Below are 17,297 nucleotides of genomic sequence, written 5' to 3' on the forward strand. Positions count from 1 at the left end.
ACAATTCACTATTTATGCACAATAAATAAAGGAGCATAGCCTGACAATTTCTGTTCAGCGCCAGACTTGCTTGTAACCTATATCACCAATTATGTTAAGAAAAATGACGCATTAACTACTACAAAACTCTGACCTTTGTGGGAATGCTTGGAGCAGACTAACCTGTGAGCTGGAGTGTTCTGAGACGTTATATTTGGTATATCCAGGCCATCCGTAGGCTCTTACTTCGGAAACATGGCTTAAAAAATTTCTCTTCAACGACGTAATCCGATAAAAAAAAAAAAAGATCTCTTTACCCGTCGGCTTCCCGTGGCTGTCATGCGACCGGTTATTGCAGTTAATAATACAACAGCTTCTTGCCATTTTTTGGGTTTCTTTTTATGGCTGTGTAACTGAGTTCAATTGAAAGCCTGCGTGCGCTAGTACCTCTTGCCACAAGTTCCCAGAATCCTTTGCGGTTTTATCCCTGAATGACGTCACATTTATCCTGGTGGGCCGGTCTCTAGTCAAAATGCCCGGGCCGATTTTTTGTCCCAGTCCAGCCTTGGTTAAAGGACATTCTAAAGCTTTTCTATGGATGCTGGTTTTAGTGCAATTTCAAATACCTCACCCTTTTTTCATGTTGGCATCTTGACAGCTACCACTGAGACCATTTCTGATGAGGCTTCAGCGAACAGTAGATGCATCAAGTGAAGGGACAGATACACCTTTCAGGTCTTGTGTCAAACCATTGCTGGACACCCACCTCCAATTTCTTAATGACCTATCTTTCAGGTACTGTTCATTTACTCCAGATATTTTTGTGAGCCTGCCACTTCTTCTTTTCTCCTCTACTTGTCCAGTTTTCTCAGTGCTGAGATATGCAACTTTTTTTTTTAGCTAATTGCGTTCTGGGATTCAGCTTGTTGGTGCAAAAATACTGCTTTGTGCGTGTGAAACTAACAACTTTTGTAACTTCAGCTAAAGAAATGAGAACAAATTATGTTTTTATTACCCGCTGCTACTAACAAATTGCCTAAACATACATGTTTTCTTTGATAAACCTAATATGTGTACACACAACAGTGTTTCATCCCTTGATTTATGTTTCTTTTTTTCATGTATAAATTATATAATAATATATGAGAAAAGAAGGTTGACAAAAAATGGCTAGGTTAAAAAAAAAGAAGAAGACTGGACTGAAAAGGAGTAAAAAATCAGCCAGTGTCCAAAGAAAAGCTTTGAAGGACCCTCAGAAACCCTGGAGAATGACTGCTCAAGACCACTTTAAACACAAATCTGAGTCGCCCCAGAGTTTATTACAAAATAAAAATAAACTCTCGGGTGGCTCAGGACTTTTGTACAGTACTGTAGATATTAGATATAAGAATTTAGAAACCAGGGTAGCTAAAGTATGTACACAGTATATACACACACAAAAAAAAAGAAACAAAAAGATTGTACTGTGAGGCTAAAATCAGCCTTTGCAATTGATATCCTGGATGCATCTTAGGCCTAATATGTATAAATAATTTATATTAAACACCATCATAAAAAAACATAAGACACATCTTGGGAGAAACTTGAATAACGTCTCCTGAAAAACGACATAAGCTGCAAAGTTTAATGTTTAATTCTTTCCCTTTTTCAAAGCATCAATAAAAAAAGCAAAATGCAAGCCACTTCAAAATGTACTTTTAATGTCTGCTTAAAAGGCACAGTAGGCAGCTTTGAGCAGGACAACAATTTAACAACAAACATTACAGAATCATAAACTAAAACTTTGATCTATCATATAAAATCTAAAAAATTTGCTCCAGGAACAAAATACATTTGCATAAAACAAATAAAACACATTCACAGCCGGTATAATGACATGAACACAAATAGGGAGACAGCTTAAAGTTTGGCTGTTTAGTTTTACTACATAAAATCCTTCTACAGAATATATCGGTATGATGAAAAAAAAAAACAAAGAAACATTTAGGTTGTAGTGTCAAATGTGATTGAATGTGAACACCTGCTTAACAGATAAGGTACCTACTGCTGGTATATAGTGCTGGTAAATCCAGCAATTTAGTGTATTTTCACTGCTTTCAGAACAGGCAGATCTAAATAAACGACTTTTATTTTCTAGAGACCATAACTAGCACATTCTGTCAAATTAAGACATAAATTATGGCTTAGGAACAAATTTGACAAGATTCCCAACTATAGATTGTTTATTTATAGCATATTAGTGTTTGATATGCATAGAAAATATAACAGAATCTATTTTTTCTAAATCTAACTGTGTAAATTAATTTCCATCATTCCAATGGATAACTTATTCCTATTACATTCAGTGACATATGGAGGATCTAATTCTATCAGTATATCTAAAGTTCAGTAAGGCATTGCAGGATTTATATTGAGTTTTTTGTCATTCCTGTGATATAGTATGTTGTGTGCGTTTACTGGTTTCTTTATGTGCACATGCAGAAGTATTTATGACACCAATGATAAGGCTTCCTGTTCAAAGCCTCGGCATGCAGAGACGAGATGGAGACCTTGAGATAACTAGAACTATGTTACCTCATGCAGAAGCGGCCCGCTTTTCAAAAGAAACACTCGATTGACTCGTGACTGGATTCAGAAGTTGTCCACACTGTGGCAAGAGTAAAAGAGGAAAGAAGATGTGATCTTCACTCAGAAGCGGACACAGCCACTAGTTTCTTCTGAGCTGTCAAAGTCGCTTCCTTCGCACAGGGACTCCTTCAAGAAACGAAAAGAAAAAAAACCCTCAGTGACATTCACAAGTCAGTTTTCTGCAGCAGCACATTCTCAACTAACAAGCCACTAACAGCGACATAGTCCAGAAGTTGTGTTTTGAGACAGCTCCATTAGTATTTTATCAATATCTAATTAAGGTTTAATTATATAGTGCGTTTCTAAAGTATAATCTTATATACTCAACAAACACCACTGGATTTTCATGATATAATACATGTTGAATAGTCGTCTCTCATTAGTTTTAATAAAATTGACTGCATCTATTAAAATACCAAAGAATCAGTATATGACAAAGTGTTTCTGATAAGGTCGCTGTGATGAAACAAAGCTGATATCAACTTTCACTGTGCAAAGGTAATGGAAGATTAGAGAACCCAAAGACTGATAACCACAAAGAATAGACCACTGCGGCAACATATACCAATATGGGTTACAATGAAATGAGTTGAAATGAAATACAATGAAATACGGCAATCAAAGGTTGACAACAAGTTTCCAAAAATACTTACAGACAGCTGCCTCCTATCCGAGTCTGTAAAGACGGGGTTGGAGCAAGAGAAGGAAGGGAGAGAGAGAAAGACAGATAGAAATGTGGAGAGGGACTGAAGCACTACACCCACAACGCAAGGCCAACAAGTACACAACACATACAAATATGAATATGCATTTTAAAATGTTAACATTTTTAAACTGAAATGTATTTGGGGGAATAAATTATATTTTTTAGCAGAAAGCTGACATTTCACAGATTATTTTGGGGTTTTAATCAAACTGAATCATCACTTTGGGTTTTTTAACAGTTATGAGATGATTAGAATGTGCGTCTGTCTCTCTGATGTTTGTGTGTCTTTTTCTTAACTCCACAAGGAGCTTTCCTTAGTAAAGAGTAGACATGCTGTTCTGCATATTCAAGCTGTCAGCAGCCTGGCGGTGAGGCAGACGTCATGCAGCACAAACATATGACAGAAACAACATTTGAAGAAAGGAGCAATCCATTCAAGACCCAAAACATGCCCTGAGAGGAAAAGATAGATGGTGGAGGTGGATGTCATGTATGCTGATTGCAACACAGACACCAAAATTATCAAGAGGATCCAAAACTGAGGTGAGAAAATGCCAAACACATGATTACAACTGTGGCGGGACCAATTACGGAAAGACGGTGTGATTTAGAGGGGGATCCTTTAACTATCTCACTAACTTGGCTTTGCCGTTCCTCTGGCATCAAAGCGGATGGGGTGGGGGCAAGCGGTAGCCAGGGCTGGTTGCCTGCGCTGTAGAGCCTGGGCCGCTTGACCTGGTCATGACTGGACAGGGGAGTGTAACTATTCCGGCGATGTATGAGAGTAGAGTCCTTCGGGATTTTACCCTGGTAGAAAATGAGATACCGCAGGTGTTAAACGAAAAAGATCTTTAAAAAAACAACACCAGGGGGCACCTGACGAGGAACAGCCCAAAAAATTAATAAAAAAAATGCTGCACTCGCCAAACTGATCCAAAGCAAAAGGTAAGGAACTGCTTCCACCCACAAAACATCAGTCAACAGCAAAAGCACAGCCCTGATTGCACAGGACAAAAAACCCCACCTGCTTCAACCAAAACCATGACAACACTGGACCTAAACAAGTCAGATAAAACTGCCTTCACAGAAAATTCATAATCTTAATATGAGGACAGACAGTAGAGTAATGACAAAGATGAGATCATCCAAGCAAAATAAGCATGCTCAGCAATGTCTTCCTTCAAGGTAAAATATCACTTAACATTCACAGGCTCATAGAGCAAGCCAAGCTGAGGAATTAAGGCTAAAGGTAAAAGTGGTTACAAGACAAGGATATAAGGAAAGGAGGCAAGGAAGCAAAGCCTAATATATACAGGGGGTAAGGTGTGATTGTGCCAAATGAACAGACACAACAAACAACAGTGCATCTTAAAATTATATGCTGAGATTCAGTGACCAATTTAGTGCGAGTAAACAATATGCATATTTTACAAATGATCAACTTTAAACATTCAATGGAACAGTGATGTTCGCCTACTTGTGCAGCTATGTGATTTTCTTTTCCGCTCATTTCAGAGCAACTTACAAGAGGCCGGTCTCGGTGCGTGTTTACTGCCTCCACATTCAGATAAAACATTTCCACTTTACAACCTACAAGATAATAGACAATACATTTACATTATCTTCTCACGTTGCCTTATGTTGTTACAGTGTAGCGATCATCAGGTAAAGACTTACCGTATGCAACAGGGGTGAGCTTGAGAATTGTGTGCAGTGGACATTTCATGTATGGAAGATCCTCTGTGAAATGAAATAAATAGCATACGGGTTCATCATTGTCTGCTTGTGTTGTCTGTAGCATGTGTGTATGTTTGTTTTTATCTCACCTGCACCCTTGTCCAAGAAGTAAGCCAGGAGACAGCGCATCACAGCCTGATGGCAGATGACCAGCACATTGCCTTGTCTCTCTAATTCCATAATAACCGGCTCCAAGCGCTGAACCAGATCTTGGTAGGACTAATGAGCAACAAAAGATCATTCTGGGCTCAATTGCTAACACTTGAAAGGAAATTAACCTTCACAGCTTGAACAACACTGGTAGAGAAAGAAAGCTGAATAACAAAGCAGAATAAAACTACTGCCGCTGTGGCTGCTGATCAGACGCTTTATTGTGAGTAGTAGTTCAGGTTACCTCTCCTCCTGGGTAGCGATAATGATATTTGTCTTGATCCCTCAATGCAAACTCCTCTGGGAATGTCTCCTGGATCATCTCGTAGGTCATCTCCTCACAAACACCCTGGAAAAGGAAAACAAATCATTTATCCTCACGTCACAGCCCACAATGAAAAGAAATGTTTCAGCACAATTTGAAATCTAAAAAAACATAACTGGATAATTTCCCTTGATAAAATATATAAATGTCTCCAAAGAGCTAAGCCAGTTTCAAATATAATAAAGCCCAGGAAACATAAGGTGATCTTGAAGGTTAGTGAAAAATGGAGACCGATTTCATCCTCAGAAAACAGTCATCATTTAATCCTTTGATTTCATACTGTGAATAAATAATGACTTATTTCATGTGACCTAGATCTTTTCAAAGTGTTATAACCCTTTTTATTCTCCTCCGGATGCTGCTTTGACATTAAATGTGATCAAAGGGGCTGAAAATTTCGTTTGTCTTTGACTCTTACCTCTATGCAAACATATTTTATAAGTGTCTTGGAAATAACAGCATAAAGTTTCCATTATTACAAACCAGAGGTCTAGCTGTAAAAATTGCTATAGCTGTGGAGGGTACTGACAGCATCAATCTCATTGAGGATTTTCCACTGTTCATAAGGCACGCCAAGCTCTTCCGCTGTCTGGATCGTCCTTCTCAGTTGGCTCGTCCACACCTTCAAATCTGACAGCTTGTGTTCATCAATGAAACCACGCAGAGCGTGGGCGAACTGGGATGTGAGAGAAAGGGAGAGGCTTCAATTTATCCCTCATTAAGGGCATTTCTTGCTTTATTAGACAGATATTCACCAGTGAGAGTGAAGAAAATAGGAAATTGAGAGGATTAAATCCAATAAAGGTCACAACTCTGGAGTGCATGATATTGCAGTTTAAGAACATCTTATCCCAGTAGCTATCTTCTCTTCAGAAACTGGCTCAACAGTTCATTAAATGAGCATTAACAGAGTGAACGTGCAAAAATCCTACCTGTTTCCCACGAGGGGAAAGTTCAGAATCTCCTCCGATGCGTCCTTCAACATTGTGTTTGCTCTCTCCGTGTCGACACAGGTAGATGGAGTGAGAGTGCACATGGATGTTCATGAGGTAGTAGACGATCTTGCTCTGGATGTAGTCCTGCACCCGGTTCACCAGAAAACGCTGGCCCACGTTTATAACCTTGATAAAAGAAAGGTCCCTGCAAATGCCAATGCAACACGCCAGTGATTTACTGTCGCCATCTAGTGTTTATTTACTAATTTACAAGGTCTAATTCTGCCAATATAACAACTTTACTGTTTGGATTAATAAGAATACTTTGGAGGAACAATAAATGGTAAAGATTCAAATAATGAAAAGCAGTTCATACTTGTCATAGTCATCAGGATCTAAAGGTTGGTAAGTGACCTTGTAGCACTCAATCCGCTTCAGGAAGTCATCCATAACTCTCTCTCTGTGTCTCTCAGGGTAGTCTGGACTCGAAACCTTCACTTCCTATTATGGTTAACACATTCAAACAATATTAGTATCCAGTTCAGTTCTTACATAACGCTTCAGATGGTGTGAATATTAATAGGTAATGGAGTTTGACCCAGACAAAGTCACAGTCAAAGGTTAAATTCATTTAGGTGAGATCATACCAGGATATTAGCAGCAATGACTTCGGGGTCATCACACACCGACTCCACAAAGAACACCTGTCAGAAAGATGGAAACTCAGAGTCAACGTACGCTAAACATTCCTGAAACTGACAATCAATTGTTTTATAACAACAAATTTTACATTGCCATGAACCTAGACAAGAACTTACACAAATACAGGGTAATTAGCATCAACAAAAAACACGACACATAGATTATGAATTAGTGAGCTTTCCACATGCAGAAAGGCAAATTTAGCTCACTGAGTTTGACTTTTTCCAGTCTTAAACACAGACTGGTAGAACTGGTAGCTTCAAATCTACAGAGAAGAGAGGGAGAGGGAGAGCGATCCTGGATAGCTTTATTTTCCCAAATGTTATCTATTCAGTTAACAGCACCCTGTGAAGTTTGAAAGCCTCACAGTTTAAATTCTGTGAATTTTTGACATCTAATAATAAATATGCTAAATGTTTGAAAGGTGATTTTATTAAAATTATTCTGAAATTTTTACAAAATTTGTAGATATTGTTTTTTTGTAGTTCATTAGCCTCTTTTCTTTTACTCTTCTAGCTGTTTCTTACTTTTTAATAAATGTGTTGCTCCCATCAAATTCAAAATGAGCTCATATTTTCTGTGAAATAATAAATGTTTAAATGCTTGATATGTTTTGCAATTCAGTTTTTAATTTAACTTGACTTTTTCAAAATTGGGGTTGTGCATTGAAACTCTTTGTGTAATGTATAAATTGAGCTCATGTAACCTCTGATTGATGATAGCACGTATACTGAACAGAAACCCACAAGGATTAATTAAAGATGGTGATTCAACAGGATCTTGGGAAATAAAGGTCAGTTCAATAATGCTGTTTCCCCCCATGGCGATCGCGCTGTTCAGCAAAATAAATGTGATAAATGTAAAGACTTTTCCATGGCTTCAAGTAATAACTCCAATCTGCACAATACATTTTAAAAGTCCCCACTGGGATATAAATGTGTAAAAATAGCAAATAATTTCACCTTAAAAGCATTCTCCTTCACAAAATCTTGAATAAGGTCTCGTCGTTCTCTTGTTGTGTTTGTTGCATCAAAAACCTGAAAAAAAAAAGGGCAAAAACAAAGACAATATTTGTTTGCTCTCTGTGAAATGTTTGTAGGACAGCGTAGGATTAAGACTATCCCAATGCCAGATGTGTTTCTGTTCTGGGTATTTAAAGGAAACGAGCCAACATCGAGACGCCATGTCAATAGAGAAGCATGCACATAAAGACTGAGACACTCACAGCAATCTGACCTCCCTCCTCTGTCAAGTACGCCTTCACATCTTGCAGCGCTACCAGAGCACACTGCCTGCAGCAGAGAAAGCAAACATAGCAGCAGCCAACTATAAAAACCAGATTTACTGAAATCCACCATCATCAAAGTTCACATTCTAGTGTCAGTGTCAGAAATCTGAAAATGTTACAGTAATACATTGTAGATTTCATGAAAAAAAGATTCTTTGTAGCCCCCCCACCCAAGTTTTGGATTACAGCTTTCTTCTGTGCATCAAATACAATGGTAAACTGAAAACCCCAACAATTACAAGACATGAAAAACACACATTTTTAAAATCACAAAAAAATGTTTCCCATCTGTCGGCAGTAGGGTTTAGTCACTGACCCAGTTCAATTATCATGTGCAAGAGTTATGAGGTACACAGTGGTAGATTTCTCCTCCAATAAAATGCAGGCATATAGAGTTTAATTTGTTCTGCTTGAAGGCTGACAAAAAAAAAAAAAAAATCAGCTGCAATGTGTCTTTCCTCAAACAATACAATTTGGAGGTGTATTTTATCTATTTGGAGGGAGGAATGTTGGAAGGCACAAAACAAAACAGCATTGATTACCATAAATGATTTTAAAAATACATTTGTTGGTGTTCTTGTTGAGTGTTAAATCAAAATGTTTGTCATTTAGCCAGAGCTTCTAGTCTTGTCACCTTAAGAGTTGAAGCTAAGGGACTGCTGGTGGTAGCTTTAAACACTATACTGCAATATATATATATATATAATTATAATAATAATCTAAATAATAATACTAATATTAATAATAACAATAGGTAAAATAACATGAAATTATAATGCAAATTACAATTAGCATGAATCAGGAGGATAACATTTTAATGAAGTATTTAAACAGCACATATTCATAAGGTTCACTGGTTAAGGCTAAATTATCAGCAGAAAAAAGTTTTATATCTAAATCCTCACAGCAAGAAGGTCCTGTGTTGAAATCCAAAACATTAAACTGGCCTTTCCTCAGGGTGCTCCAACTTCCTCCCACAGTCCAAAGACATGCATCTTAGGTTACTCTGTGATTGTAGATTGATTTTAGGTTCGGATGTGAGCCTGAACGGTTGTCTATCTTTCCGTATTAGCAAAGTGACAGACTGGTATCCAGCAGAGAATTGGATAAGCAGTTAAGAAACTGATGGATGAATGGCAAGAAAAAAAAATGGTACCAAAAACAGAAATTTCAGAGAGGTTTCTTTGTTTGATTAAAAAACAGGCTATTCCCAGAGGGAACGCAGAGGGTTGACAGAAAAAATTACTCACATTTCCTTAATTGAACAGTGCAAAGGTTTTGAGGTGCTTTGGTTGCTACAATGGGAGACTTTCTATTGGCAGACAGGCAACTTAAACAATAAAAGCAATTCGTCTGATTGCTACTTGATTGGAGTGAGCTTCTTTTTTACAGCAGGACAATGACCCAGAGCTCCAAACTATGGAAAAGCTATTCCTAAAAGAAGCAGTGAGCTGGCAATCTGCGTGTAATAGAGTGGCCAGAACAGTCAAAGGATCTTAACTCTTTTGAGCTGTTGTGGGAACAGGTTGATTGTGCAGTGCAAACATTTATCTAACTCGTGGGAGGAAATTCAGGAAGCATGGGGTGAAATTTCTCCAGATTAATTAACAGCTTGAATACAAAAGGTGTACAAACCTGTGATTACTGCCAATGGATAACTCTTTATACAAAAGGAGAAGTCTGAAGGACAAAATTATTAATTCAAGTACAAATCAGTATTTTAAAACTTTATTTCTAAAGTTGCCAATACACCACACAGCTGAGCTCCAGTTTTTAGTTAACTCATAAGAAAAAGGTAGATGTCACGTGGAACTATTCCTTTAAACTGGTCTTGCTGATACTTTATAATAACAAACACAAAAACTCAGGCTGGATATCCATGCAGGTCCACAGAGGGCTTGTGTCAGCTTCAGAGTGACAGCGGCAGCTTGTTTAATATCTAGGTCAAAGTCAGCACTAGGATGCTGTCAAGAGCCCGTCACATTTTCATGATAGCCATGCATAACACAGCCCATTTCAATCACTACTACCAGATTAGACCAGGAGGAAAAGAGGCCTTTTGTTTTGTTCTTTGTTAATCTTTCTGTTGAAACACTGATTTACAGTCACTAATCACAACCATTTGTAGGGCACACTTTGCTGCTTGTGTGTATGTGTATATCAGTTTAGGCTGACTGTGGCTGAATACTGACTGCCGGCCAAAAAAAACCAGCTTAGTCACTGATGCAGCAGGGAAATCTGCAAAATATGAAACCGACTAAGGTTGAATGCAAGAAATGTGACACAGCCAGTGAGGATATGACAGTTTTCTTAGTGCTAGATAAAATGCAATGTACATTGTAAAAACGTATTGTGGGCACACGTGTAAAAGTGAACCTTACTTCCTTATTTTCATGGCTTCTTCATTGTCGTGGCGGAAGAAATCATAGGACTTATAAGCTCTGACAGCCTCTCTGCGGTATACGCCCAAGTTAAACACTGAAAAATGAACAAAGGACGTTATAAATCTGCCCTGGCTGTGCTGTCGTCTCTCATTTTGGATACACTTGGATATACTTTTGTTCTAGTGAACAACTAAAACCACAAGAATTTAGGTGGCTAAATTTAGCTTCTCTTTGTGGGATCATTTTAGAATAGTTACATTTAAATATTTATTATGCACACACAATGTCAGTGGGGGGAGGTTTAAAAATTCAGCTTTTGCATTTAAACATTTTGCTTTCATTCTAATGTCACTGCTACTTGTTTTTGTGACATATATAATGCATGCCTAAGTGCTGGAGAAGAGATAACACTGATGCTGTTTTTCATGATCTTTAGAGTTGCTTTCCCACATTAACTAATTAACTATCCTGGTTTAACTTCTACAAAGAAGTAAAAAGAAATACAAAGAAGGATTGAAAGCATATGAAAGTTCAATAAAACACACTATGAAATTTTTTAAATTTGCAGATGGCATTAACTGAAACATAATGAGAAAGAAATGTTATGTTCTACCTTTGGTTGGGACTCCTATCCAATTGAGGTAACGTGTGAGTTTCTTGGAGATGTAGGTCTTTCCTCTAGCGGGCAATCCGATCATCACGATCACCGTTGGAGAGTTTGTCATGTAAGAAGCCCATGCTGTGCAGGAAAGAGATGCAAAGAACTGAATGTCAAAGTTAAATGCAAATCATATCTGACTCATAACCAGCATTACAATAGAGAAAAACATGTTTTAAACAGGCATGCCAGTGCTGCACACACTCCTGAACAGCCAGTCTTATATAACTAGGTCATGTGTATACACAAAAAATAAAAAGTCTCTTTGGGCACAAATATCTATGGAGTGGGTTCAGAGGTGTCATCCGAAGAAATTAGAAGGAGAAACATCCTGGGAGAGAGAAGTAATTTTCTTAAGAATAGCAGAAACCACTGAAGGTTTCAAAGTATTTTTATCACTGGTCATGATTTATATTCTTTTTCCTTTTTTTGCCAATCCAGAGAAATTCATTCCCATGTAGGTTGGAGACTAAACGAAGCAGCTTTCCTCTCACTGAGGTGATTGTGATTTGGTCAGAGCAACAAGACAAGGTTTTATATTACAAGTGCACCTGCACACTCTATAAGCAGCGATGCATGAATTAAAACCTACTAAAATCTAATTGGCGTTTACTTACAGCATTTTTTCTCATTGACTCTGGGGTCTGTTTTCTTGGCTTCTGTGGAGTTTGCAGAGCCATTGTCTCTCTGAGTGCTTGACATATTGGAATCTTCTTTAAGCGCAATTCAGATCAGCTCTCTCTCTCCCTCAGAGGGACATAGTCCAAGTTGGTCTGCAACATGCATGCAAAGGATTAGCCTCAGACAGAAGAGAACCAGAGCTTTGTATGCAAGGTTTTCCTATCGATGTCTTATGGCTTAATGTATCCCCGGCAACATCGACTGCAGAGCAAGCAGCAGGGGAGCTGTGAATGAAGACGAGAAGTACTGCCACATCATCTGTGCACAGGAAAAATACTTGGCTTAAAAGCACTATATTTACAAAGCCGCACATGAGCGAATCATGCGGTGGTTTGCTCTCTCACTCGCTGGGGTGACCGAGTTCACTCTAACATAATTTATACCACAATCCACACAAGACGAACATACAAGAGTCAGTGTTTTACCTGGTAAGGAGGTAAATACGAAGAGACCTGCTTTCGGGACCGCCTCTGAAAGACGCAGTCATGCACCGCAGGACCGGGGATCTCGTGATCTACCGGACACAGAGTTTGCGTGCGCCGGTTCGGTTGGAGGAGCCAGTCTGGTCGGCCTGTCCTTGGTGCTGAAATGCCTCCTCAGCCGGCTGGTATAGTTCCAAGCTGGAGGTGCGTGTCGACGTTCCTCTACCGTAACGTCAGCCTACGCCAAAGCACACACCCCCTAACCACAAGGCTCTGCAGAGGATCAGGCGCAAGAGCAAGAAAAGAAAAAGCGCTACACAAAGACTGAAGGGTGAAAATCCTTTTATTTTTTCACCATAAAGCAAAGATTTATTTATTTTTTTTACAATAAGCACAACTAGCTTCTTTGCATAGTTATTTTATTCAGCATTACATACCTCATTATAAAATGCAGATAGTGGTCAAAAGACAATGGTTTAACATAACAATTGCTAAATAAATAAAACCAACCCAGAATCACAGTGTTCCCTTACTATATTTAAAAGAAATAACAGTGAATAAGACTAAGCAACCTTTACACATTATCTGATCATTCACATGCCCACATATATGTACAAGAAACATGTGTAAATCTGTCACAGGAGCCTGGAAAGAGCTCAGACCTCAGCTTGCTGCTATTTTTAACCATTTAGAGAACATTCAGAAGTCAGAGGTGAGGCACTGAGTTTGTGGCAACGCTGATGGAAAATGTGATGCCAGGTCAGCTGAGCAGCCAGCGCTGTGGCGTGTGAGAGACTTTCAGAGCATCTCAGGCTTGTGAAGGACTGATGAAGCTCAGTTGGAAGGCACCGATAACAGAGTTTAGTGTCAGTAGCTTTGCACACTTTTCGGCGATAAGAAGATGTCTGCAGTCTCCAGTGTCTGACTGTTAGTGGTTTGTAGTTTTCACCTTTAAGGCTTGATTTTCCACAGCTGGAAATTAAGCAGAGACGAAACAAAACAATTAAAAAGAAAAGGTTAATCATCTTACTGTGCAAAATAATCCATTTAAAAACAGATGTGAAGAGAAAGCATTTAAAAGACATTTAAAATAACAGTCTCCAATTGTCTCAATCATGGACTGTGGAACCAGTAGCCAGCACATGCAAAATAAGGAGTTAAGACTTGTGAGATTTAAAGTGGAGCCAAACCATGTAGTATTTTAAAAGCAATCAATAAATCTGAATGAAAGAGACGCCAGTGTCATCCTGCCAGGACTGGAGTGATGTGTTCCCTCAAATGAGTGCTTGTATTTTGCACCAGCTCATTTAACCATGTATACAAGGAGTTGTAAAAATTGTGGCAGGAAATGAGGGTGTGTAGGATGTTTAATGTTGTTATTGGTGGGCACAGGCCTGACCTCAGCAATGATTATAATCTATAGCTAGCAAAACTGAAGTAGACTCTTCACATGCTGGTTAAACTTAACTACCAGTTCAATACTTTGGGAAACTCCATATTTACCCCAGCCCGCCCTTGCTGCTGCCTCATTGGTGGATACATATACTCTTTGTAGATGACTGGCTGTTTAAATTTTTGTAACATTCTTTTTCTACGTAATCACAAAATTAAGTGGAATGGTGGATAAGTATACTGGACTCATGCTAACACATATGTCATTTAAAGTGCTGTATGCAGTATACAAATCTTCATGACCCCGATGAAGGCCACAGACTGAAACGAGTTGGTCAAGTTGGTGACTTTACTACAAGTGTTGCTAGAGCTTCGGCCTCTTTAGACTCTTATTGTGCCAGAAACCTTTTATTCTGTTTTCAAAGAAGCCCTATTTACTCTGTATGTATCATGTTTCTGCATTAAGAATAGAGCCAGACACGTGAGGATAATAGCTTTGTTTAGCTTGGAATTGCATTGCATAAAGACAATGTCACACTTTTCTACAGTTGTAAAGAGAACACATTAACATAAGGTTTCTCAATTGTGTAATTCACATATAAACAGGAATTTACAGCAGTTTTTGCACATCATATGCTCTAGCTACATACTAATCAAGTAAGTATTAAGTGTAGTAAAGATTTGTTAATACTGCTGTCTTCAAGCAACCACATAAATATATATTTCTCACGTGGTTAAGCTACTCATGGGAGTTTGTCACTGTGCAGCTTTACTTCATGTTTTTCCTCTTATCATTCACATGCTAAATATTTTGAAATCTCAAAATGCACATTTCCAGCTTGTCTGTCAGATGGCTTCAACCAAAGCAAGGTTTCCAGGTCAACTCTGTAGGCTACTAACAGCTCCAACAGCTAGAGGGCAACATGCAGCTGTACTAGAACTAAATGTACAGCCTGTACTTTTAGTTGCTCCTCTGGTGATTTATTATAGCAAATATTTATAGTTGTAGTCATTATATTCAATTTTAAACACAGACACTATTTAAATGGCTCAAATTAGAGCAACAACAACCAGGTTGTACTGATAAAGTTTTATTTTTTTTCTTGAGAGATAAAAACAAAACAAAACATGGAGCCCAGAGTGATCAAGGATGTGCATCTTAAATCATCTATTTTTCTCGTCTTTTTAGGCAAATTTCAACATTTTTCATTATAACTTTACTCACTCTGATGTTGAAGCCAAGCAGGTCACTGACTACGGCAGACACAGCAGAGAGAATGACAACTTTGGTGATGTTATAGATCAGAGGGTTCACTGTGAGACCCAGCAGTCTGAAAGGAGTATCGAGCTCCTGGAAGATGTAAGGAGGAAGAAAATGTTATCTAAGATTTATGACATGGGTACCCATACCCTGAGGCTAAAAATGATCAAAGCCAGAATTTATTAAGGATGAAAAACCACTGACAAAGGGGACTCCACTTGGCCTTCATGAGAAATATAACAATTACATATTGCAATACAATCAAATTTATAGCATATCCTTCAGCACAAAGTTATTACGGCTGTCCCAAGGAGATCAGTAGTGAGGAAGAAAGAGTGATTAAGCTGATGGATGTTAGAGAGTACCAACAGAGACATGACAGGGACTGAGGAAAGAAAAAAGAAAAAGACAGAAAAATCCCCAGCTCACTGCAAAGTTATAATATTATAATTGCATTCTCTACACCAGGGCTGCCCAATCCCAGTCCTTGAGAGCTACTATCCTGCAGCTTTTAGATGCATCCCTACTCCAACACAGCTGAATCAAATGGTTTGATCTCTTCAGCATGCCATCATGTTTGGCAAAGGCCTGATAACAAGCCATTCATTTGATTCAGGTGTGTGGGAACAAGGATGCATCTAAAAGCTGCAGGATGGTAGCTCTCGAGGACCGGGATTGGGCACCCCTGCTCTACACGGACTGCATAACAACCTTGACTGGGAACTGCATTTAGTTTCAGTGAAAATTTGGGCTTACCTTCATTAGTTTTGTAGCTAGCTTCAAAACATTATTCACAATACTGAGTTCTTCTTTCTTATTGGGCTTTTTCTCCATCCTGAGATACAAATTGATCTGGAAACAAAAACAGTTTTACACCGTGTTAATGTTACAGTGAAGGCCAAATAATGTATTTAAACCTACATTAAATCAATGGACTAATCAGCCAGAGAAATAGCCTGGAATCTTGTGTCTTTTCCAGCCTGGGGGGGAGCTTTACCTGCTCAGTGAGCAGCACAGAAGAGTTACTATACTTGGAGTTGGTCTCTGAACCCAGCGTGGCGAGCCTTAACAGAAAGAGGACGAGAGAGGCGCACCACACCATGAGCTCCCAGTTCATTAGAGACTCTAGGAATGTCTTGTGGCTTTGCAGAAGCTGAAAAAAGAAAGCAACACTGCTTACATTTATTGACCCCGGCTTTGTTGTGAAAATTGGATTTCTTTGCACCTAACAGAGCATATAAACTACTTTCCATCTTAGCTTCATGGCTTATCTTCAGTAGGGTAATATGATTAAATGGTTGCATGTTTTGAGGCAGTCTCCTTGCTATTTGATCTCCGTGCTAGAATCGCAGTATTTGCACAAAATGATCAAATCAATGTTCTCCCATATGACTGACCTGAGCACAAATGATGAATGAAATGGAAAGTGCTAAAAGAAAAATAGTGGAGACAATGACGTCAACGGAGCGCTGCGGACCTCGTCTCTGCGAAGCACAAACAAATCAATGACGCACGGTTAAAAAGACAAGTCTACACCGAGCAAAATGTTGAAATAAATTCAGATTGGGAGTGTTTTGGCAGGAAAATACAAACCCGGAGAAAAGATCGAAGCGACAACCACATCTTTATATTCTGAACTTTCTTCAGCCTGAAATGGGGAATCTCAGATTTCTTGGCTTTGCGAGCTGAAGTTAGGTGGCTAAAGAACTTGGCAAATAAAAGTCTCTGTTGGGCAGACATAAAAAAAATACTGTGATGCACTGCAGCAGAGCTAAAACTGATCACATTTAGGATGCAGCACTGAAAACATCTTCTAGTAAAAACACAACTTATATATATAAATGATGACAAGGTAGCAGAGAGACAGAATGGCTCAAACAATTAAGAGACACTAAGCATAAACAATTTGTCCAGTCAACAGTAAAAAAACACAAACAAACAACAAAAAACCTAAAAAACTTGCACATTTTGAGAACCCGGGACAGTACATTTTTGTGATGTGCATTTCCTGAATCACCATTCACCTGTTTGTATGTTCTCTCAGCCACG

General features: G+C 38.6%; 2 protein-coding genes across 9 annotated transcripts in view; both read right to left on the bottom strand.

Annotated features, from left to right (window-relative positions):
* Positions 1-1,640: 1,640 nt before the first annotated feature.
* Positions 1,641-12,804, bottom strand: pfkfb2b (6-phosphofructo-2-kinase/fructose-2,6-biphosphatase 2b). 6 transcript variants are annotated; one of them, XM_080890812.1, is made up of 17 exons: positions 12,599-12,804; positions 12,110-12,265; positions 11,448-11,573; positions 10,832-10,928; positions 8,388-8,454; positions 8,125-8,199; positions 7,108-7,164; positions 6,837-6,961; positions 6,458-6,665; positions 6,055-6,201; positions 5,445-5,549; positions 5,140-5,269; positions 4,991-5,053; positions 4,839-4,903; positions 3,953-4,120; positions 3,261-3,283; positions 1,642-2,733 (listed from the first exon to the last, which is right to left on the bottom strand). In XM_080890812.1, the coding sequence occupies exons 2-17, from the start codon at positions 12,192-12,194 to the stop codon at positions 2,664-2,666; spliced, it is 1,611 nt and encodes a 536-aa protein (XP_080746938.1). In that variant the 5' UTR covers positions 12,195-12,265; positions 12,599-12,804; the 3' UTR covers positions 1,642-2,663. The 6 variants fall into 6 exon arrangements, 4 of the variants coding, with proteins under 4 accessions (XP_080746938.1, XP_080746940.1, XP_080746939.1 ...); XR_013972712.1 differs by having other exon boundaries at positions 1,641-2,733; positions 3,261-4,120; XM_080890814.1 differs by lacking the exon at positions 3,953-4,120.
* Positions 12,805-12,929: 125 nt separating this feature from the next.
* Positions 12,930-17,297, bottom strand: part of phtf1 (putative homeodomain transcription factor 1) — an 11,556-nt gene continuing 7,188 nt past the window's right edge. For all 3 annotated transcript variants that reach the window (XM_080890810.1, XM_080890808.1, XM_080890809.1), the window contains exons 11-17: positions 17,273-17,297; positions 16,842-16,973; positions 16,646-16,732; positions 16,246-16,401; positions 16,005-16,100; positions 15,213-15,338; positions 12,930-13,567 (exon numbers count right to left, since the gene is read on the bottom strand). The exon at positions 17,273-17,297 is cut by the window's right edge and continues 245 nt beyond it. In XM_080890810.1, the coding sequence (XP_080746936.1) occupies positions 13,547-13,567; positions 15,213-15,338; positions 16,005-16,100; positions 16,246-16,401; positions 16,646-16,732; positions 16,842-16,973; positions 17,273-17,297 (643 nt within the window). In that variant the 3' untranslated portion in view covers positions 12,930-13,546. The remainder of the gene's footprint in view (positions 13,568-15,212; positions 15,339-16,004; positions 16,101-16,245; positions 16,402-16,645; positions 16,733-16,841; positions 16,974-17,272) is intronic.

The sequence above is a fragment of the Rhamphochromis sp. 'chilingali' genome, assembly GCF_963969265.1.
Source record: "Rhamphochromis sp. 'chilingali' genome assembly, chromosome: 9".
NCBI lineage: Eukaryota > Metazoa > Chordata > Actinopteri > Cichliformes > Cichlidae > Rhamphochromis > Rhamphochromis sp. 'chilingali'.